General features: G+C 37.1%; 1 protein-coding gene across 1 annotated transcript in view; it reads left to right on the top strand.

Annotated features, from left to right (window-relative positions):
• LDB3 (LIM domain binding 3) overlaps positions 1 to 23,004 on the top strand; it is a 127,973-nt gene extending 104,969 nt beyond the window's left edge. The window contains exons 12-18 of the mRNA XM_082486794.1: positions 3,368 to 3,415; positions 6,170 to 6,297; positions 12,503 to 12,803; positions 14,015 to 14,195; positions 16,384 to 16,504; positions 17,956 to 18,071; positions 20,078 to 23,004. Coding sequence (XP_082342920.1) covers positions 3,368 to 3,415; positions 6,170 to 6,297; positions 12,503 to 12,803; positions 14,015 to 14,195; positions 16,384 to 16,504; positions 17,956 to 18,071; positions 20,078 to 20,167 — 985 coding nt within the window. The 3' untranslated portion in view covers positions 20,168 to 23,004. The remainder of the gene's footprint in view (positions 1 to 3,367; positions 3,416 to 6,169; positions 6,298 to 12,502; positions 12,804 to 14,014; positions 14,196 to 16,383; positions 16,505 to 17,955; positions 18,072 to 20,077) is intronic.
• The last annotated feature ends 1,373 nt before the right edge of the window (positions 23,005 to 24,377 follow it).

Genomic DNA, 24,377 nt, shown 5'->3' with positions numbered 1-24,377 from the left:
AAAAATCCAGTCACGGACAATTTCTTGAATAGGAGGATGTAAGGGGAGGGCTAAAGAGCACATCACACTTTAAAAATGTAAAAACTACAAATTTTCTAGTTTTAAGAAATGGCTCTATTTCAGAAATAAAATTTCTTTTGGATTTTGTTTTTATTATTCTGTGAAGCTCTCTGACTAGGCCGAGACAGACATAGATTTGAACACTGAGACTGCTGCTAGTCGGGGGGGCCATTCTAAAATTGAACTGTTGAGTTATAAGACTGTACATGGAGTCATCTAAAAACTTTGGAAACCGTTATGAACATGTGAATCGTAGCATCATGAGCTTTTAAATCAGTTATAGAAGTGGTAGATCTCTAGAAACCTTTCAGAGACAGACAGCTTATCATCACAGAAAATCCTTAAAGTAAGGCTGCCCAAATAGGCAGAAGGCATGTTTTCACAAAATGGTTAATGCATGCATACTTTTTTTTTTCACTGAAGGCTATTAATTTAAGAAGCTCATAATTCATTTGTATTAATCACAGAACTATGGATAGACCTTCTGAATCCCAGAACAGGCACTCTTCATATTGAATTACTGTAGCTATGTTGGTCGGGAATAAAGTATAACAGTTACTTGGGACAGATTGACAACTGCTGGCGTAGCTTTTGGTACAAGAATTAGATGCAGGTATCTTTTGTTATCATTTGGGATAAATCTACTCTTCCATGAAAGAGCTGTTTTCATTGCTGCCTTGGAAATGACAGTTAAGCAACAATTATGTATAATTTACATATGAACAGCTAATAAATTAGTATAAAGGTAGCCATTATTTGCTGACACAACTTGCATGGCTATCTTAGAGCTAATATAATACCATTTCTTGATCGAGCCTTTATCCATTTCACTTTAATTTCCCATTCCTTTAACAGTGAGAAGGGAAGCAGTGTGAGGCCTTGAAATTATAAATCCATTTGTAGTTACATATCAATATGGACTAATGAGCATGAATCACAATTTTAATGAGTAATGAGGATAAAAAGATCTCCTTGAGGTATTAAACGACATTTGAATTGGAAGTAAATTTTATCTCCTGCGTTACATTGGCAGGGACCATATTACCCCTTTCCTGCCCCTTTGAAAGGAAGCAGCTTGTCTGGGGGAGGCTATGCATCTCCATTCTTGAAGGTTTTCAAGACACCACTGGATAAAACATGGAGTCTGACTTCAGAGCAGGCCTTGCTTTGAGCAGGAGGTTAGACAAGAGACCTCCTGAAGTCTCTTCCAACCTGAAAGATTCTGTGAATCTAGGAAAAACAACTGTCCCTTTCAGAAAGCGATGCTTTAATCAGATTACTAAAACATATTGCTCACACCTGGCAATTATTTAAGTCAAAGATATAAGATCTACAGCATATCAGCTTTATACACAACTGCCCTAAAACCTTACTTGCCTGTGGATAACACAGGTATCATGCTGACATACGCTTCAGGCTGTTACCAGCAGGCAAATGTTATTGTCTTAGCTAATACCTCTCCTGGAAGTTCAGTAATTCAGCAAGCCTTGGGACATGAAGGCAAATCAGAAACTTGTAGGACAATTGGTTCCCTGATAATCAGGTACAAGAAGCCAACTCTGTTAGTTTGTTTTTGGAGGGCTGTGATGCAGCTGAAATAGGTTCTTTATGCGCTTCTTCCATGTTTGTTTTAAAATCTGTCGTATTACAGCTAGTGTATTCAAACACAAGGGACTAAAACTGGCTTCTGAATTAATTTATAATTCAAATTTTTGAGCATCTGATAGTTTTCATTTAGGTATCAAGCAATTCATTAGCATGGTAAAATACAGACTTAAAAACCCAGTTTCAGCTTGACATATAGCATTGGAGCATTGCAGCATTTCATATAATTTTAGTTCAAAATAAAATGTGGATGACCTTAGTTACAACAGTATCCCCATCCTGTAAAACATGCTCAGGTAGAATGAGGCTGAGATTTTACCACCATTGTTCCAGTCTTTGTTGTTTGGGTTTTTTTCCTTCTAGATACCTTAAGAAGGTCCACCAAGAAAATGCAGGAGGATTTCTTAATCTATGTCCTGAATTATTTAAATCTGATTTTAAACTTTGGTAGATCCAGTTCTATAGTGATTTTGCTTTTGTGAGCAAGGCTGTACACATAACGCCTAACATGGGTAAAATCCTTATAATGGTGCTAAAGAGGAATTTTTCAAGTCAGTCATTAATGCTTAACTGATTGTTACTCTTACTTACTTTTAAATCTGCAATGTTATCTTACTTTTTCACTCACGATCCTACTTACAAAGAAGAAAGAATAGCAGGAGTGTTTTAAATAACTTACAAAGCTCTTTATGCAATTGGTTATTCTATCTGGAGGGTAAAAGCAGGGCAACAAGTGAGACAGTGCTCTGGGAATACAAAAAGAGGAGAAACGATGATTATGGTTCTGAAAGGAAGGTATGGCTTCTGTGATCCTAGGATTTTAATCTAAGCACCGTGCCTGTGCAAAAGGGAAGAAAAACTCTTCTCCAGAAGCTGGGAAAATAACTGGCTTCTGGTAATTCTGGCAAATGTGGGCTGTGCTCCTTTGGGATGCGATTGATGCCATGTAGCCCTGCACTGCCCTGCATTTAGACAGGAGCTGTGTTCATTCTGAATCCTCTTGTTTCTCAGATCACACATTGTGCAGGCTTTTAAGTACTATCTGTATTTACATAAATGAATCATTTATGTTCTGAAATTATGCTGTTTCCCCAAGAAAAAAAAAATCTACCTGTTTACCTAAGACTCTGTTTAGCGAATGAACAGTAGAATGGCACTGCAAGGGAAAAGCTCAACATGATGGCTTGATGTTGCTTCAACTGCTTCCAGCCTGTCCTTTCTGTGGGGTTGTCCTAGTTGCCTCACAATCTAGGAAATTTAGCTGATCTTTGGACTTTGGTTCATTTGAGGTTTGCTTTTAAGATTTGATGCAGCTTAAGCTTATGACACTGACAAAAAGAAACTCATACTTATTTTTCTGTTGTAATACAAATAAGTGGTGAATGTCAAAGCAAATAGTCCAGTGGTTGAATTAGAATTCCACAACTAAAGAATGAGCAAAACTGGATGAAAGTGACTTATGGAGCAACTTACTCAGCTCATTTATTTATGTTACCATTATTCAGGTTTCAAAATGATTCCTAGCTTAAATGAGATAAGCAAAATGTAATGTAATACTGATCTTATGTGATTATAAATACGTACATGTTGTTTACTTTAGCACTTAAGAGCACCTTTTATTCATAAGGAAATTCACTGTAGGACAAGATATCCCAATTTTCTTGGTAATTTTTTTTCAAATACAACTTTTGTCTCATTTTAGTTTCAACCGGCATTCTTCCACCTCCATCAGCTACCAGTCAAAGCAGAGGTATAAAAATGTTTTGTGCAGCTACTCTACCTTAAAAGCACTTAACAAACCAGTTTATTGCTGCTAGTAAGCATCTAGTGAAGTATTAACATAAAAATTATCTGCTTAGGAATAATTACTCTCTCTTCTTCTGACAACTAATAGTTTTCAGAGCCAGTATTTAATTCGCTGCCTGTCACATGCCATTGGCTGCTACAGAGAAATTCAGTAAGGGTGCTTTCACTGCTTTTCAAGATGCCGTTGCTTCCTGTTCCATTAAAGCATCTTTTATCCTTAGTACATCTTTTTTTTCTTTCTTCTTTTTTTCTTTTTCTTTTTCTTTCTTTTAAATCACACGCTATTTCCTTTTCTTTGGCAGAAATTCTGATAAATCTTTTAACTTCACTAAAACCCTTAACGGTGTAGTGTAACACTTTATTTCTCATTGCCAAGCCTTTTTATCTTCCTTACTGTATTTAATACGCATCACACACTTGTAAAAGAGTTCAGCAGTTGACTTCTTTTCATTTTGCCATGATTTTGGTACTATGAATACAATTTTTTGTGTGTGTGTGTTGGTTTTCTTTTTTTCAACTTCATTTCCCTGAACATACAAAAAAAAATCTAGTGGCACGGTTTTATCACGCTAGTAACTTTGGGAAACGTGAATTTTGAATAACCATTCTTCTTCATGACAGTCTAAGTATCACCAATCTGGCTCAGAACTTCTTTATGTATTTTGTGCACTAAGAGAGCTTCACATGAGTCTTTCTACCGATGGACCTGCACATCTGGGAGTAGACTTTCCTGAGTGTATGCCATTTTCAGATTAAGGCTGTATGACACATGATTTAAAAGCTTTTAATCCACATTGTAAATATTGATCACTGATCCTGTAAAGGTAAGTATGTTTTACTGGGTTTCTGTCTCGTTTACCTTGAATAGTAGATTTTAAAACAGGGAAAAGTTTTTCAATAGTGTGTATTTAGGCATTTTGAAAGCTGTATGTGAAGCTGGTGTACCTGAAGTGTACCTCTTCCTGTCTGTGCTATGGTAGGAGCAGTGGTCCTCTTGACCCCAAGTACAGTATGTTGTTATGCACTACAGATGAAGAGGTATCAACAGGAAACAGATGATGAGAATGGACAGTAAAAAGTCTTACTGCGCTTAGCACAACTTTGGCAGTTACAAAATCACAACACAGTTCACAACAGAATTTACAGTGAATACAAATTCACTAAAATAGTTTATCTTGGAGAGTCCTGTTTACTCATGGTACAGTGGACTCAAATCCAGCTCTAAGCTGTAGACCACATACAGAAATAATTAGCTATAGTCATAGTACAATAGCTACATTTCCAGGTGTGACTAAATAGACAAAATAAATTAGCTTGAGGTAGCAACGCTATGAGAACTACATCTATAAGCACTGTCAGAGTAGCAAAAAGCTCTGTTGTGAGAATAGGTTTATTTTGTGCAAATTAAAAATCAAAAGTTTACCTTTGTCAGAATGTTTTTTACCTGTACTGGAAGGAATGTGCTGGGTTTGCCCTATGTAAAAATTATAACACGTTCTTTCCAGATGGCATCTATTTCCACTGTTAAAGAAAGTATAAGTCAAGATGGACCGATGGTCTGGCAAAGCTGGACACTTTTCTTATGCTGACAAATGTTTTCTTATAGACAAAGCCACTAGTGAAATAACTCCTAAACCATCAGCACATATGTATAGGGATCTGGTTCATACAGATAGTGAAAACTAAGGGAAAAAGAAAGTAACACTATGTTTTCAGGGTGAGTAAGAATGATGTTCAATAGTGAATGGTTTTAATTACTGCACGCATCTCTTTATCTGTTGCTTCCCTTCCTTGTACTTCTTTATTCTCTCTTGCTTTGTTTGTAATGCTCTTTTAGTAGACTACGAAGCAAAGTCACTACAAATAGAATTATCCTAAGTAACAGCCAAATAGAAAAGGCATATATTTCATATTTCAATGTGTTACTATAATCAACCTGAGAATCGCCATCTGAGCCATAAAATACAAAAAAAAAATATTTCTTATTGATGTTTGGAATCCTGAGCAAATGTTTTTAAACTAGGAATGCAGAAATTCCATCACAATATTGCATATCAGATGCTTTTGGGTTAGCTGAATCTGAACATTAGAAAAAATAATGTAAATTGTGGTTTCAGTCTAAATAGGCAAAAGAGTTAGTTCCAGAAATGTTTTTTAAAGGTCACTAAAATCTTTTTGAAAAGAGTACAATGCTTATAAATAGTAGTTAGTATTTTTAGTAGTAGTAATAGTGCTGAGCCAATATCTTTTTAAGTCAACGAGATATCCCTCATTGATTTATCTTAGACAAGAACAGGCCTGTGTGTTTGTAGAAGGACAGAAAACCCAAACTTTTTATGCACGTTCTTGAAGTCTGATCCCTTGTTAAACCCAAACTTTTTATGCACGTTCTTGAAGTCTGATCCCATGTTAAACTGTTAAACTCTTTAATAAATTTGTCATATCCCTTCAGCAAGCTATTTTCTGTGACAAGAGCAACTTGGCATAATTTAAAATCCTTATTCAGCTAATTTTTCTTTCCGAAGAATTGTCCAAGCCTTTCTTAGCAATGATAAAGACTAATGAATCTCGCAGTATTCTCTCTGTAGCTCTCAAGGACAGTTCCTCTCGGGGTGCTTTGGAAGCTGCCAGATCTGTTGTTTCATAATCAGTAACTTTTGCTGTTTATAAAGTTTCTCATGCCTTCATTTTGTTTTAGAAACACAAATCAGCCATATACACCAATGCCAGTTTCTGGAAGCTACGGTGAAAGTCCTGCTGCTTCTGCTACTTCAAAACCGAGAGTTGTTACTACTGCCAGCATAAAGCCCTCTGTCTACCAGCCAGGTAAGATGACTTCAAAGTACCGAAAGGATTCGGAACAGAAATGCACATACATTTCTTTTAGAAAAAGAAAATACAAAGAATGCACATGTTGTAATAGGACACACACATATCAGGAAAGATTTATATATGTGGAACCAAATTCTGCTAGTTGGTAGTTTTGCTTCAGATTATCTGAAGATTGAAGATTATGTTGTATTTGTATTCTGCTTCGGAGTGAAAATGTGGAACAAATGGAAGAAAAAGAACACAAGTAAGGGAAAAAGTCTGTGATAAAAAATGCGTAGCCTGATGTTTCAAAAGAAATAAATTTGGAAAATAACCCAGTGTGCCCAATTAGGAGCCCAATGACATTTCAGTATTGATAAAAATAGCTTAGGAAGGAGATAAAGTAAGTGAAGGTTGCTTGAGTAGGATGTATTTGCAAAATAGGTAAGGCAGTATATTGAACTCCTCAAACTCGGGCTTATATTTGAAATAAAGAATGACCTATTAAGGTACTTCATAATGCTATACTTCCTTTTCCCACAGATCCAATTACTGAAGGAACATATTTGATTATTCATTACATGGAAAATACGCTCCTTGATGCTATCTAAATTCCCTTTGTATTAATGTGTTACAAATGGAGTGAACTTCTAAAACCATTGATGACCAAAATGTGAACCTTCAAAATGAACAAATTAAATGAGGCAGCAGTATAAGTCTACATACAGTTCTGTTTCAAATTAAGCTTGTTGTGATCTTAGCAAAAGAATTAAAAAGTTGATTTATATCTTGACAGGCAAGTAAATATGAAAAGGCCAAGAATTCTAACAATCTTAAACTCTGTCTTCTATAATGCTCTATCTCTGGATCTACTGAAATGAAACCAATGCAGAATTTTACTTGGACATAAAGCAGACAGACAGATCAATTGACTGATCTTTATATTTGAGCTATAAAGGTGGAAAAAGCCAGTTCAGAGCTATTGAGCTATCTAAGGGTCTCAAAGTAAATAAAGGTTTCAGCTTCTCATTTGCTTTTGGTTAAGTGTGAAAATGTTATTATTTTTGTCTTGCAAAAGAAGGAAAGATGAAGGCAGAGGATTTATTTCCATAATGCAGAATAGAGCAAACTGTGGCAAGTCAAAATATCTCCTAAATACACTGATTGATACTAAGCGCCATGCTCATTTGGAGGAAGTATAAATTCCAGTTCTCAATATACAAACCAGCCACAGAAATAAATCTGTAGCTATATGCAATTAGTAGCTGTATCTGTTCAAGAGAAAGCTGGCTGTTAAATAAGACTTGGAATAAAAGGCAATGCTTTTGTTTTCTCCTGTGATGGGCATCTTATTTGCAATTCCTTATATTGCTGTTTCTGAGCCTCATTGCCTCTCAATAAAGGCTTAAAATACACAGTATGGAAACTATGTTTTGTGTCACTATGTATACAACAAAATTATTTCAGCTATATATATTGTCTGCCTGCATGCGGAAAATTCTTATTTTGCAGACAATGCAAGGATGTAATGTACTCTAGAGGACAGGAGAAAATTTGGAATAATATCTAATGTGATGTATTACAAAGACAAAATTCAAATAGCATTGAAGTTGGCAGAGAAAGAAACAGTAAGTCTCCCTGTATTGTTCAGGAGTTTGAAATATCCAAAAAGGGATTCTAAAATACCTTCATAATTGAACCCCAAAGTGACTCAGGTACAAAAGAGATTACAGACAGATTTTATTGAGGATGTTTGTTTTTTGTTTTGGTACCTTTTAAAAGTTTTAGGTATTTGATGTAGTAGCAATTCATACTGGTTTTGGAATGTGAGCTGGCCCTAGAGATAGTTGCAGTTGCAGTCCTGAGCAAATGGGAAATTGTCACTTGGGAAGAAATGGAGGCAACAGCATTTCCTGTGAAAGACTGGAATGATCAATAATACTTTGCAACAAACCATCAAGACAGTTAGAAACCTTCCTCACCCAACTTTGCTAATGCATATAAATTCTGTCCTGCAGTGTAAAATACAACCTCAATCTGAGAGGACCAGCTGTTCTCAAATGATGACATACGAGATCACAAAATCCATCTTTTTCTTCCAATCTGAGTACAACCTCAGGCTTTTGCAATAACCACACTCTCACTTTGGCAAATAATTTCTTAGACTTCTTTTATTTTTGTAAGTCCACTGTGTAAAAAGGCCGAAATAGTGGAGATTACTATAAGGATTTCTGATGAAGAATTTAGAAGAGGAATTTCTTTATGCTAGCCCTCAGTGTTAGCGGGAATGAGATGACTTGATTCCCTTAAAAATGGTGGGTGTTTTAATCTGGAAGTTGCTGGCCCACAACAGGCAGCAATATGCGATATCCAGAAACCTGAATCAGTCACTAAGACAGTTTACAAGACTATTTTAATCTGTCTTAGATTGAAAAAAATAATAGGGCTAAATCTTGTTTACGCTGAAACCTATCTCAAAATTAAACTGCATTGTTGAGTACCTGGCTCAGATGGAAGTAATCAGGAAGTCTACACTTTAAAGCGAAGAAAGAGTACTGCTTTGACTAACCTAACTCTGGTGGGAATTTTCTGCTACTAAAACTCTTTGTTTTCTTTCTATAGGGAAAGCTGTGAACTCTGAAATCGTTTGCCTTCTCTATCCTGTTAATTTTGTAACCCGTTTTTAAAAGGAGCACAGACCTATTTTCTTAACAGGGTCCACTAGATGGCAGAAAATACTTCTGTATTCCTTTCTTGTAGGCTTTCCCAGGCTAGAATAGTGCTTTCATATATTCCAGGCAACTCAAATGCCAGTTTTATACTATGAAGTAACATGATACCTAAAAGTAAGAAGGCAGATCTTTCCTTTTAAATCCATAAGTCCAAATAGGATTACTCATGTATGTAAAAGTGCTCAAGTGTAAAGGCCTGATCTGCTCTTTGTAGAAATTGGTAGAAAGATTCTCACAGATCTCAATGAACTTTTTACTGAATCCTAAGCACCTTCAATACTAAAACAGCAGGTTTCGTACCATCTTTCATTTTAAATTCCTCTGAATGAGAATAGTGTCATTTTATAAAGGACTTGTTGCATTGACTGCTTTGTCTGTCATCTACTATATACTGGAACAGTATATAGGAAAATTCTGGGCTTCAAGGATGCGGCCAGTAAATGTAGAACAAGCCAAATCAGCTATGATTATGAATTACATTTGTTACTGGAAAATTATTATGAAGAATAACAACTATGTGTTCTACTAACAAAGAAAAAAAAAAAAAAAAGGAAATTGTACCTAAGACTAAACCATTTGAGACTATATGAATCTTTACTAAGTGAATCTTTGGTAACACACCTTTTTTTCTGGAGGAAAATTATCCATTGACCATAAATGAAGAGCTGATGTGGAGAATTCCAAATTGCCCAGAGCAGGGAATTGGCATGTTCCTAGGGCCGTTAAGAGAAACTTCTCCTGCCATTCTCTCAGGATAACAATAGTCCCATTCTTCCTCTCCTACTCTATGAGAGTCTGAGGGCTGAGAGAAACAAGGTGATAGAGGCTGGGTTACTGAATTAGTTATTCACTTTTGAACAGTTAGGGGTCAGCTCATACAATACTGATATTTTGAGAATCTATTCTCTGATCTACTGAATCTTAGTACTTTTTACCAGCAAACAGCATCTTTTATCTACTGTATGTATGTTGGAAGACTTTGAAATACGTAAACATGCAAGGTGAATTTGTATGGCAGTAGCTACTAAGACAAGAGAGTTGTTCATATGAGCTTTGGGATAGAGCTATAAGACAACAAGACAATAATTCTCTCTTAATAACAACAGATAAAATCTCAGAGTTAGTGAAACCTTTCTAATACATTGCAATGACACTACTTTAAATCAATAGTAATTCCAGCCTGTTCACAGGGGGAAAATATGTTGTAATCAATCCAGCCTGTAAAATTAAATGATAATGGCTGAAAAGAGAACTCAGAGCAGTTGCAAACACCCGACATTTGTTATTTTGCAATAATTGCCCTGGTATCTTCTTTCAGCAACTGGAAAAAAAAATTATTTTGCTGCTTTATTTTACCATGGCAAGTAGAAAAGATAGATAACAGTAAAAAGAAATAGAAGGTAGAGAGAATGAAAGACTTCCCCAGTGTCTATCCTTCAAAGGAGTCTAGATTAATCTGAACCCAGATAAATCATATGCTGTCTACATAGGTTGGCCTAAACAAACTTGAAATATAAAACACCGATGTTGTGAGATTAAGGAAGAAAAACTGAAAAACTAAGAGGTGGTAAACTGAATTTACTAAAGACAATCATAAAAAAATGGTACCTGGACTGCATTTGTTCTTCACTTCTGGAACTCTGGGTTTGAATATCTGACCATTTTGTTAGGCCCTCTGTGGGATAGGCTGCCGTACTTTGCATGAACAAGAATTGGCTCTTGGGGAGGGAGAATCCTTTCACAAAACTGAGTGAGCTAGAAGTCACCTTATTTAATAAGAGAGCCTCATAGGTGGGAGCTTTTTGAACTTACCAATTAGAGATGAAATATTGCCTTCTAATTTTGCCTAGCTTAATACCGTAATACATAAATAGCAACAGCCTCAGGGTTTAAAGAGATTGCATATAAACTCTCTGTTCTGAAATCTTAAACACTGTTTACCATTCCCAAGTTAAAAAAAAAGCCTCAGGTTAAGGTGGGATACAGTTTTATGAAGCAGAAACTTTGTTGATGCTGTAGTATAAGAAAGTTTTATCAAGAAGATGCATTAGATTCAACTCTGAACTTAATAAAAAGAAGCAAATCAGAGATCACTAGGGTGATCACAGTGGATTGATATATATGCAATTTAAGCACTTGCAATTGCCAGTAATCATTGTATGTTATTCTACGTGGCAGGGTGTGGGCTAAGGGAGGAGTGTTAAGTAGAACATAATCTCCTCACGACTTAATTATCCAGAAAGATCCATATTACATTTGTAACCACCTTCTTGGTTGAAACAGCTTTCTACCTGCAAGCCCCTTAAAACTGTAAATGTAGTATTTAGTCATCACTGTATTGGCACTGGGATCTACTATGCAGGGTGTTTGCCTAGACTGCAGTAGAACCGACTTCTGTTCCCAAATCTGTGCTCCCTCATTTGGGCAAAACACTTCAACTCTTCAAGCTTCTGTTCTTCCTCACACAAACTAACACTTTGTTTTCCTTGCAAAGGAAAAACTTTTAGTGCTCCCATACTTGGCAAAGTGAGGCAGTTTCTTGGGCAGTGTCTTCAGTCCTGCACAATGCAAAATCTCACGTTTTGAAAAGAGCAGGGCAATGGGAAAACTTGTCGGTATGTGCAGGCTCTAGCTTCTGCTTATTTTTATGTGATAAAGCTCCACCCAAGATTAGAGCCTGGTGCATACAAACACAGAGGCAGTCTGCACTGAAGATTTTATGTGATAGCCACTGGGTGGAAGAAAGGAAGTATAATATTTCTATTTTATACATGGGAACTGAGGCACACAGATACTACGCTTTGCTGGAAGTTATACAGGAAATCTGTGGCAGAGCCAAGAACTGAACTGAGATCAGTCATAACCGCGAGTCTGGCCTTCCTCTAAGTGCTGCTGGCTTTGACTTGCTGGTCATGTGAGCTGAAGTGGCTCCTGCAATATTGCTTCCAGTGCTCTCTGTGTTCCCTGTGAGAGCCTGTTTTTCTTCAGAAACCTAGGAGTAAAACCTACAAATGATAGGTAACTGTGACATCTGTGGAAAATGCTGCATTTTAATGAATATAATGAGATGAAAATTTAAGTATAACTTTTTACTGAAATTATCAAAAGCTTTATTACATGAATCTGGCCTTTCTATTTTTGACCTTAAGCAGATTATGTGGCAGTCCTTGAAATTATCACAGAATTGTCATATCCATTCCTACGGGAAAATGAAGAGATGCCCTTGAAAATGGTGTCCATAAAATCTGTAAAAGCCAGTAGGCAATGACTTCTGTAATGCATGTGGATTAAAAGTCAGTGATTGTGCTGATATCCTTGGCTTCAGTCCAGAATTAATGAGCAATAATGGGACAGACCATAATTAAGTGTCATCTGAAGCTTTTATTTTTTGCGTCTCGTGGAGTACCCTTTGATAAGTGTTGCTGTTTTGCCATCAGAAGAAAAGACTTTAAAATACTTCTTGGTTTCTTTTGGGATATTTAAAACAGCACCAGCATCAGTTCATTCCTACACCCCTGCCAACGCTGAGCCTGCAAGCCGCCCTCCCTGGGTAACAGATGACTCCTTTTCCCAGAAATTTGCACCCGGAAAAACCACCACCACTGTCACAAAGCACATCCTACCAAGGGGTGCTCCAGTACCATCTCCTGCCTCAACTTCTGCTTACCCATCTCCAGTTTCAACTTCTTCCCAGGCTCCTGCAATAGCCCGGGGAACAGTTCAGAGGGCTGAGCGTTTTCCAGCCAGCAGTCGAACTCCTCTCTGTGGGCACTGTAACAGCATAATTCGGTAAGGTCATGAGGTTTTGAAGAGGGATGAAGCAGAAAAAGATAGCGGAGAGACTGGTTATTGTACATTAATATACCAGTACCAGAGCCTAAGACTCAGTTAAATTACCCAGTAGGGATGTCTGTTGTCTGCTTCATTAATTTAACATTTCCAGAGCTCATTTTGCTATTGTGTGGTTCACTTTTTATCACTGCAAAGTTATACATGCTAATTGTTTGTTTCTTGGATGCTGTGGCAAATCACTGTTTGTTTTTTAAACAAGTTTCTGGTCCTAAGGTACCCCTTGAAGGAGGTATGTACAACTTCATTGGGAGAGTTGGGGGGATGGGGGTAGGACTATGGAGAGAAAAGGAACGAGACATCATTTTGGAACAGCAGCCAACTGTAATTGTTGCTTTTGTGTCTGGAGAAAGATAATGCCTACACTCTGTTACCAGTGATTCATGGCATGCCTCTCCCTTCTCCTCTCCCAATTCATTCTGCTGGACCCGTGCCCATTGTTACCCTGTGGACTGCTAACCAACTTTAAGTAATCCATGTTTAATGACAGTCTCCCCCGCTAAAAGTTTGGTGATGTGGAACTGCCGATTATTGCCCTTTGTATATTCTGAAACTGAAAGACTCCAGTAATCATCACTATATCTAATTACAATCAAGAGTAAATCACCAAAACTAATTTAATGTGTCTTCTATATAATCAAACAGCAAGTTGTCATCTGAGAGTCTAACATTTCTAGAACATGCCGCATGTAGTGCTCTCTCAGATGAAAAGAAGACAGGAGATTTTAGGAGCTATTGTGCAGTGTGGGTGTGTAGGTTTGGAAATTTGCCTGCTTTTTCATGTTTTCAAATAGTAGCATTATCTTCTGTGTTAGAAGCCTTAGCCTTTTCCTGTTGTCTTTGCAGCTGTTTACAAAGCCACTTATAGCCATGCAGATAACAATTGATGATTTTTCCAACAGTTGTCTGTAAATCCAAAGTATATGAATAAACAATAATGAAATATTTTAATCAGTTGGAAAAGTGTTTGAGTAATGATCTTGCAAAAGACCGTTTCTGTTCAGGCTTCTGGATCTTATTTTAATATGCACCTTCATGGTTCAAGTAGAATGCTTGTTATACATGCATGTGGTGTCAAAAAAAAGTGGGTTTGTAATCAGGGTCATTCGATGTTTTTGCAATAAAAATAAGATAATTACAATTGTTTACAGGGGTCCTTTCCTGGTAGCCATGGGTCGCTCTTGGCACCCAGAAGAATTCAATTGTGCTTACTGCAAGACATCCTTGGCTGATATGTGTTTTGTGGAAGAGCAGAATAGTGTGTACTGTGAGCGCTGCTATGAACAGTTCTTTGCACCAACCTGTGCCAGATGCCACACTAAGATCATGGGGGTAAGAAAACAAGCTTAACCTTTTCTCCAACTGTGTGGTTCACTGAAATAGTGAAATAGTTTAGACTGTGAGAAATTAATGTAGATATTTAATTATTTTCCCCTTTTTAATAATAATTCCCCAGCATGTTGATTATTTCAGAATGAGAAACACATTATTTTATAGTAATTTTTATCTCTCCAAAATCTTGGATATTTCTGTTATTTATTCAAGTCATAGACAGAATATGTAATCCAATTACCATCTCAGTGTAGCATAAGTAACACTTTCTGGATAGTTCTTTGCTATCTCATACACGCTATGTTACTTTTATCTATCTTTACCTTATATTTATAGTAAGAGACTTGGACTGGCTGTTTTTTTTCCTTATACAGGACTTAGTCTAAATTTCAGTGGAGAAGTCAGTGATCTTGGGAAGAGGCCCATTGCTCTTGCTGCACCTCACTGGTAGCTAGCAACACAGCTGCCAAGAGGAATTCTGCTAACTTCTTATAGTTAAGAAAACACAGAATGAATACAAAGATCTGAATTTCATAAAGGCAAAAATAGATGCCACTTTTGTCTTAATGTACTCATGCTTAGATATGAGTAAATTTGCTCTACATATACCCTAGATGGTGATGAGGTTGGAATACCGTAAGATAATTTAAGCAGTGTATTTATGCATGTAGTTACAGTGAATATATGACATGATCCTCTTAAATGAGGAAGCAAGGAGTACCACACTGTTTTTTCACTGCATAGCTGTCACCTTTAGACCTCTGTCTAAATGAAGGCATTGACATACTAGATGCTTTTCTCTGCAATTGCCAATGAGGGATGGCAGCATCAAAACTCTATGGTGAAGCTCTGGCTCCAACCAAGTCTTGTTTGCTATTGCGGCAGTAGGAGTAATTTTACAGCAGAGTACTGACTTAACTTACCTAATTAATGCTGGCACAAATCAGTTCCCCATTATGGATTTTCATCAGGAAAATAGCAAAGATGCCAGCTGCCTCTATTTATATTAATAAGATTTCTCAATCTGGTTTTTTGCTTCTTAGCTCAGTGAAGTTCATAAATGGATCCGAGCCTATTTATCAGTGATAGTTGTTTTGCAAACAGTAACATAAGTTAATGAATCTCAAATGGTGATTCTCTAATGCGATATATGGCAAACATAAATTAGGCTATTTTGTCTATTCACTGGATTGAGACGATGGAAGAGGACTTCAATCCCTTTTGTCATAGTCAATAGAGATTAAAAATAACCTTTAAAAGAGAATCAGAGTCAACATTTATAATTGGAATCAACATAAGATAGGATCTAGATTCTCAGCTGGTGTAAATCTACTCTTTCACTGAAGTTAAATTAATTTACACCAGTTACACAGCTGGCCCTTTGAAATCTGGACTGTTTGACAGAGATACACTGTTGAACATCATCTTGGGCACAAGTACGATTGACAAATTAGCAGGTAACCAAGCATCAGAGCTCAGTACAGCAGCTTTTGGACTTGGAGGACTTCTGTATAACAAGATAAGAATGAAGCAGTAATAGAGATTGTTTCATACTGAATGGAAAAAAGAACCTGATAAAAATCTGGATACTCAGTTCAAGAAAATATCAATTGCACAGAATTTGGGTTTTTCTGTGATGAACACATGGCCTAGGAAGAGATACACACTTTTTTTTTTTTTTTTTAAGATTTTCACATTAGTTTGTGAAATGTTCCTGTGAGAAGCTTTAAGAAATTAGTACATAATCTAAGTTGTTTGGAAACATCAGACTTAAATCACTTATTCCCTGCATTCATTTCTTGGTCTTAGAAAAAAAATTACTCTTTAAAATTTATTTAACAAATCATACTCTTGCATTGAAGGGTTCATAATGGTTGTGTCAAAACAAAGGAGAAAATCAGAAAATCAGAATCTTTGTGCAGAATCTCTCCTGCAACAGCGACTGGGCATGTTGATACAAACAGCTGGCTGAACTATGTTGTTTCATTTTGGCAAATACATTGTTCTAGAAAGTTTGCAGTCCTATTTCCTCTTTCTTTCCAAAGAACCCCAGTTTCTGTCATATTTCTTTCTTTTGAGGAGGGGAATTGGCTGATACAGAAGGGAAAAATATAGAGCATCTCTGCCTTGTATTTTTCTCCAGTAGGTATTCTGCTGGAGATTTTTGTTTTGCTTGTTTGTTTTACAGGAAGTGATGCATGCCCTAAGACAGACTTGGCACACAAGTTGCTTTGTCTGTGCTGCTTGTAAGATGCCGTTTGGGAATAGCCTCTTTCACATGGAGGACGGGGAACCTTACTGTGAGAAAGGTATGGCAAACTGGACAGTTCTGCTCAGTAATCATGTGCCTCATGTTGTATGGAAGCAAAGTAAGAATAAACCAGCTGATGAACAAAATAAAATCAGTTACCCATCCAGTATAGGTTTTGTTTCCACTCTCCGCATATACAAGTGGTTTCCTCTCTGTATTTTTCTCCACTTTATATGATCAACTGGCAGAGCACTGGTCTTTTGCCTCTATGTCTCAGAATACCTTACCTCATTTCTCTCCCTTACCCATTGTGATACTTACCTTCCATTTCTCTCCCTACTTTTTTCCCTGTTCTGCTCCCTTCCCTGGTAGATTCTGCTCACTAGAAATCCACACATTATGGGGTGAAAAATTCTTCTTTTAGGGTTCTGGCAGAGCTTCTATACAGTATGTGTGGGTTGCTGCCCACATCCTCTCTTCTAAGTTGCTTGAATTATGACCTCTGATACTGCTTCCTCACTCTAAAGCTTATCAACCAACATAGATGAAAAGATAACTCTGCTCAGGTGTGCGACACATGGTAGTGCAGATTTTGTTTTCTGAGTGCTGCAACAAATGAACTGCTTCTTGCCAACTAAGAAAGGAAAAGGCCAGGTTTTCCCAAACTATGGAAAGAGTAATATGGTTTAATAATAGGTGCTTGCCATGCAAATGAGCTGCCTGACGTGGTCAGGAAGCAGATTATGGTTTAAGTGGTATTCCCTCTGTAAGCCCTGCCTTGTCCATTTAATGATATTCTGGCCTACTTCTCTCTGGAGATTCCTTCCTTATGGTTGCGCAAATCAAATTTTAAAAATCAGAGTAACTCTTAGTGAAGAATGAAAACCATACAACATGACTGACTTGGCACCTACCCTTTAAAATTGGAGGTTTTGCCGCAACCTCTAAGGACTCTCACAAATTCCATATAACTCTAGAATTTCTGCTAATCTTTTAAAAAGTCAATCCTTTCCAAACTGCAATTGATAATCAAAGTAAAGATGCATTAACCAGCCAGTATGGGGTTTCCATAATATTCACTCTTAATGCAGACAGAATGTAAATCCAGTCATGGAAACTTAAACAATGCTTTTATACCACCCTTAAGGTAACACTCACTGACCATGAGATTGTGTTTTGTATGGCCATGTTTGTCCTTATGAATAGCTTCCACATATATTAAAGCCAATTTAAAACTAATGTGAGAAACAAAACTTCAGAGTTCATGATTTTTTTTGTTTGTTTTCTATGTTTGTGATGACAACTGTCATGCCGACGTGGGGTTTTGCACTGAGTTTGTATTTAAATAATGAAAGGAAAGAACCAAATTTTGGCGTGTTTCAGTAAATGTAGTAGGAAACTGAGCAAAAACAATCCAAAAATTCATCCTCTGGAAACTTTATATTTCTCTTGGATTTAATACAATTATGTTAAGAGTTTGTTCTAAGTTTGCTTTTTGTTTTATTTTAGATTATATTGCTTTGTTCAGCACAAAATGCCATGGCTGTGATTTTCCTGTTGAAGCTGGAGATAAATTCATTGAAGCTCTTGGACACACTTGGCATGATACCTGCTTCATTTGTGCCGTAAGTTCTATACCAAATACTGTCTCATTTCTTTATGCTCATAAATTGTGAAGTAGCATCAGAAGACCTGAAAGCAGGAATGACTAACATATGCCTAAGGATGCAGAGGGATTGAGTTTAATTTTTTACTTGCAGATGGAGAAGGATGGGAGTGATTTCTCTTCTCCTCCATAAACTTTTACTAGAATTATTAAATTCGAACCATCACAAGTTGAGTGCTTTCTAATAAAACATCCAGTTTTAGAGAGTATGTGCAGTAATACATACCACTATTGCTGTTACTCTTTCCAATATTTACCAAATAAAGATAAAGCAGGATTTAAAATAAATTAACACCATACTGAACAGTATAGCCATAATCTTACTTACAAAGCACTGCAGTTTGTATTTCCATGCAGAATGCTTGTTGAAACTTGCAAAAAGGAGTCTGTTTAGAGAGAATGAATAGTAATTAGCATAAAAGTTGGTCAAACTCATCAATCTGTGGTGTGCGTACAGCTATATAGTGTGGCCATATTCCCACACTCTGCACACAAAGTAGTAAAATCCATATAATAAACAGTATTTTTCATATGGTTCTAATACAGCTGTGCTGCTCTACAACATATTATTCCTAAGGTAATAATATCTAGAACCTCTAATTAGCTAAAAATAGTATGTTGGCCACACCAAAAATGACAATGACAATTTCTAATGTTTGTTGAACTCTAAGATTTAGATTGAAGAGTAGAAAGTATAGAAATGTTTATAAATATCTAAAGCTAAACTAACGGCTGTTTTTTCAAGGGTATATGGAAGTGAGTGACACAAAAGGCTCCTATGAAAATTGAAGTCTTTTTGAAATTCTAACATAGAAGGGAGTACTAAGACAGCGAGTTTCCTTCACAAACTAACAGCTATTAGTCACTTACAAAAGACACTTTCTCTGAATATTTCGTGGTCTTTTTTCCTTGTTCATTTAACTCCATGCTTATGTATTTATTTAAATTAGCAACCCAATTTTCTGTGGAGGTGGTAGTTTTGTTAATGCAGTTCTCACAGCATTTTTTCTTAGGAGTTAACTTTGTTTCTTTCAGTGGGTTAAGTCAAATGCAAATAAACACATGACTCAATTTCTCTATATGCTATCCTCTTATCCTTTCACATGATTCTCCTTCCACTTGCAGTAGCGTATCACTGATGTTATCACTCACTGGTCTTAAGCATTAGGGGCCACCATTTATTCTTATTCCTAGATTCTGATGTGTTGACTTCATTAAGTGGTTCTAGTCAACTCTGACCTTGGAAGTGGTGTTGCACTACCCTGTGTAGGTATCTGTGCAATTCCAGGGAAGTTTAAACTGCTCTAAACCTGGGCTGCCCTGCCTTGGCCATGCATTCTCACATGCTTTGTTATGTCAACACTGGCACTTATGCAGCCAGGCAGAGAACTCTAAGGGTTGAAGAATAACCTGGTAAGAATAAGTAATTGGTTTTCAATTATATCGGCTGTCTGAATGACTCGCTCCTTGATCACATAAGCACCTGTACCAGGGCAAAGTAATAACAGGAATGAGCATCTAATGGTACCCTGGGACCATGGCACCTAAACCAGAGCTTCTGTAAAATCATACATTAAAAGATCAGAATCTAGGTCTTGAAGTCCAAGCTAGCTGCATGTGCTCGAGTGTGCCACTCTTGTTTGATGGTCTACACAAGCACTGCTGGGACATGCCGAAGCTGCCTAGGGGATTGTGCACCCAGACTTCATTTTAATAGAAACTAGTGAACTTTGTGGGTAATTGTGGCTGGAAAGTATAGAGAGGAGACCTGATGCAAACCAGAGCATAACCTCAACACGGAGTAGGAAATGCGCTTTGATCCAGGAAATCAGAGTCACTTCTGCCAAAGAAATGTATGGGCAGAAGAGAAATACGGTTGAAACTGATAATCATGTCTCTCTCTCTTGCTCTCTCTCTTTTTTTTTTTTTTTAATTATTCCTGATTGTGTTTTTTATTAATTCTAGGTATGCCATGTGAATCTGGAAGGTCAGCCATTCTACTCCAAGAAGGATAAGCCACTGTGCAAGAAGCATGCCCATGCCATCAATGTTTAAAAGAAGAGCTGGTAGTCAGTAATGATGGGGAAAAGCAGATGACTAACTGGGCAATTATAAAGTTGATAAACATGGCTAGCATTTCTCTTGGTAAAAGCTAGAAAGTTGATACTTCTGAAGTTTAACCTCTTTTGTAAACACAGAACATGCTTTTGCAAGGTTCATACAAAAACCTACTGAATGAACAGTCAAAACCAAATGAACTAGTCAATTTTTAGAGCAACAGTTGGGGGAAATACTGAAATTAACTAAAAACTCTAATGTAAAAAGTAATGTGCAAATACAGTTTCAAATGAACTGCACACAGCAGTTTTACTGCTTAGACCACACACTAGTGTTTAAGAACAACTGGAAAAGTCCTTTTGTAATAAGTCATCTTCTTTCATAACAAGAATGATTAAGTGCCATATGTCCAAAAGGCCATAGCTTTCAAAGGGAAATAAATAGATTAGCATTTCCTCTACGAAAAGTGAGTGCTATTCCATTACGTTGTGGTGCTACCTCATAGCATCAAATATTTTAGATTCTTTCCAAATAAGAAGTCTGCCTTGAATATATATGTAGCTGGGAAGCCTAGGAGACAATCCATAACTTTGTTTGAAAATAAAGTGGAAACAGAATAATGCCTTCCATAGCCCAGTAAGATTGAGAAAAGCACATTGGGTCAACCTTGCTCATGCACTTGGTTTATATGTGCACAGTAGATTAGTTCACTTTCAAATCACAATGGAAGAGGGCAACTGGCTTTCTCCAAATTGCTCTTACATTGAATGGAATAGAGCTGGCTGGAAAGGCCAGCTTTTCCTTCGAAAGCAGGTTTTCTTTCCTCGTGTGGAAAAAAAAATACTCGAAGCGCTTTGGTTTCTAATTCCCATTGATATCAGTGGGAGGTAGGAATCTACACCTGGACCTTCATATTGATGAATACAGAAGACACACATCCATCTAGCACAGCTAGGAAGTGGGAGATAGCTTGCAAAAGTTCTCTACTTTATCCCACGTAATTAGGAAAAGAGCAGTTGTTTTTTTTTTAATCTATAGTAAACTAACATCGATTAAAAATTCATAAGGCAGCATAACACCACAGGCACATATTCGTTAGTACTTTTGTTGGTTTAAATGCAACACATCCTGAATTCTAGTAGTATTTGCCACTATAAACAGTTGATAGGCTCTGACAATTAGGATAACCATACAGTCATCTTTTCTAATATTTTAAGAAAAACTTTCAAGTTGTTCAAACAGTTATTTATAATTTTTTTTTTCCAAAAAAGCAATACTTGTAGTACTGATAATACTTTTGAATTTTTAACTTTAAATATCAGTGACTTTTATTGGTGACAGCAGTTTGGTCTGATAGAAAATAGAGTTAAAATGGAAAGTCTGATCACTATTCAAGTTTTATTAATATGTTTAATTAAGAATTATGATGCGTATGTTGACAGCTTGCAGTACCGACAGTTTTGAATTAGCGTTTCTGAGGCTGCAGATGCATTCTGTGGGCCACATTCTGGTGCTATCTGCACCCTATTTTACCTTGTGTTTTAGGTAACAAGAAATTATGTAGCATTGTCTGCCTTTTCCCTCCTACGGGTAATGCTCATTTTAAGAAAACTGATGTGTCTTTTCAGGGATGAAAAACTATACAAAGCTTAGGGGAAGAATAAAAGAAATTTGGAGTTCTAATATGACAGTTAAGTTAGCTGCAGGCCGTCCGCATCTTGGAGAAAAATAACAACCTGAACTGCCCATGGCAGTTTTGACATGTATGACCTGTATTTATTCAGTAGGTATCTTAGTTCTCACTGATCTTAGCAGTGATTTGATCTGAGTGCTACAGGGTCAGATTTTTGTATTCATGAATTATTCTAAGACGCTAGTACATTATATGCAAAGCCTTTTTTTTCTATAGCAAACAATTTTCTGTTTTCAGTTGGTGCTGGGCTGGTGTGAATATGGTTCCATTGATTACAAAATCCAAAGATCTGGCTCACAATATTCTCTAGAGGAATAAATTGTAATCATGGAAGTTAAATATTTTTTCACTCATATTTGACTTTATTAAATACCTTTTCATATCAGTGAGACAATTCTAGATTTCCTTTTAATTTTTGAATATCATTCAACAAAATGGTGTTTATTATTCTCTGTTATTTAAGAGAATTCATATCAGTGTATTATATACTAAGACTGCATTGAAGATATTCTTTAGGGAGATTTCTGTACTACCCACTGACTGGGACTAGTCTCTTACTGTCAACATCAAAACAGGGAGTCGGACTGCTTGGGAAGACACAAAATGCTAGGGCTTGTGATGCCTCGGGAGAATTTCATGAGGTCTTTCACCTCTAATCTGCACGTGTGTAATATGTATGTGTCTGTCTCCACCTTCCCCCTCAGTGTCCCTAAGAGCTCCCTCTTCACTGGCAGTGTGAAGACTAAAGCATTTTAGGAGATGGCCAGAGGTGGAAGGCTGCAGCCTAGGCAGGGGTACAGTCTGTGAGGAGATGGTGGTAGGCAGCACGGCTGGGGCTGTCTCTTCTTCACATTCACAGGGGAGCCCAGATTGCCACCTGAAGTGGCCCAGGTCAGCCTGTGAGTTGCTGGGGTGGACGGGGGGTGTCTGGGCAGGGGAACGAAGGCCTGGGTCAGAGAAGGGAGAGCACCCGCGGCAGCCAGAGTGCAGGGCCTCTGGGGGCCTCTGGTTGAGTGTGAAAACATTGAGGAGATGGGAAGCCCTTACTGAAGCTGGGGTTGAAGGAGGTGTAATCGCTAGGTAAGGCCAGTAGGCCAGTTTCACTAAATTGACATGTTAGATAGTGGGGGGGGGGGGGGGGGGGGGGAGTGGCAGACGGGGTAACAGGGCAATAGCCAGGATGACTCACTACAGTCAGGGAAAGGGCTTGAAGCAAGAAATTAGAGAACAAGTAGCTCACAATAGTCCAGAGATAGTATGAATATGTATAGAAGGGGTGAGCAAGGGTGATACAGGATCCAATCTAGTAAATCTGAAGTCTGTACTGCAGAAACGTGAATGCAGTGTATGTAAGCATAGCTGAGCTAGCTTGCGGAGTGGCAACAGTGAAAATGCAACAGCACAGACTTCAGAGGGAGCCGTACTAGCTTGAGAGAGTCCCAAAAACTTCCTTTTCAGTGAGAGCCATACTAACTTGAGAGAGTCTTGAAAATTTCCTTGGACAGATAACCTGCACTGTAACACATGCCCCGACTCCAGCTGGTGTCTGAGCAAGTGAGATTAAAGCTAGTTTACATATCACTATATGAGGTACAGTGATATCTCTGAATGAAGAACAGAGATACCCTGAGGATTATCATGTAATAAATTTCCTGTTTTGACTTGTGCTGCTTCATAATGTGGTCCAAAAATAGGGAATCCACTTACCCGCCCTTGATATCTATATTAAGATAGAATTTTTGCACATATCTGAACCAGAAATTTGTGAATAATAATAATGTAGTATTTTAACTTTCACAGGGGTAGAATACCACATAACTGCTGATACTCTTCTGCCATGTGTCACCTTTGTGATATGGAAGGGGGAAAGATGCATAGATATATCTGTATAATTCAGAATAGGGCCTTTCAACTATCACTGAACATAAATGTTGTACAAAAATATGCAAGGTGAATAATGTATACTTGTTTATGTTTTATGTCTTGTAATAGATGCCTGGGACAAGTCCTAAGTTCCTCTAAATATTTCTTTTCATTCTAATTAATGTGGGGTTTTACATAATAAAACAAAGATACTGTACCTCTGAATGATCAGATAAAAAGACTAGTCTTTTATGTAATTAAAAAGTGTTCAATAACTTTTCAAAGGCTTCAAAAATTATCTTATTGCTTGTTCTCTTTTTCTGTTCTTTTTTGCAGAAAAGGGTAAATAAAATCTTTCCAAAGATGACTGCTTTTATTATCTGGAAAAAAACCACTCTTATGACTTCTTTTTTAGAAGTTAGTTTTTACTACATTGGATTTACACATTACACATTTCTAAAATCAATTCAAAACAAGGAAAAATATTTTACTTTGGTCCTTCAGTGGTCAGTACTTTGGGTGAAATGTTTTGTTAAAGATTATTTGTATTTATGTTTAATAATGTGAACGTCCACAGCACTGAACACACTCATTAGTGTCTAATGCTGGGCACGCTAATGTTTGTTTGCAATACTTGTCTCCTGGTAGCAA

The sequence above is a fragment of the Vanellus vanellus genome, assembly GCF_965231255.1.
Source record: "Vanellus vanellus genome assembly, chromosome: 7".
In the NCBI taxonomy this organism is placed as follows: domain Eukaryota; kingdom Metazoa; phylum Chordata; class Aves; order Charadriiformes; family Charadriidae; genus Vanellus; species Vanellus vanellus.
This window is presented reverse-complemented; position numbering and strand designations above follow the sequence as displayed.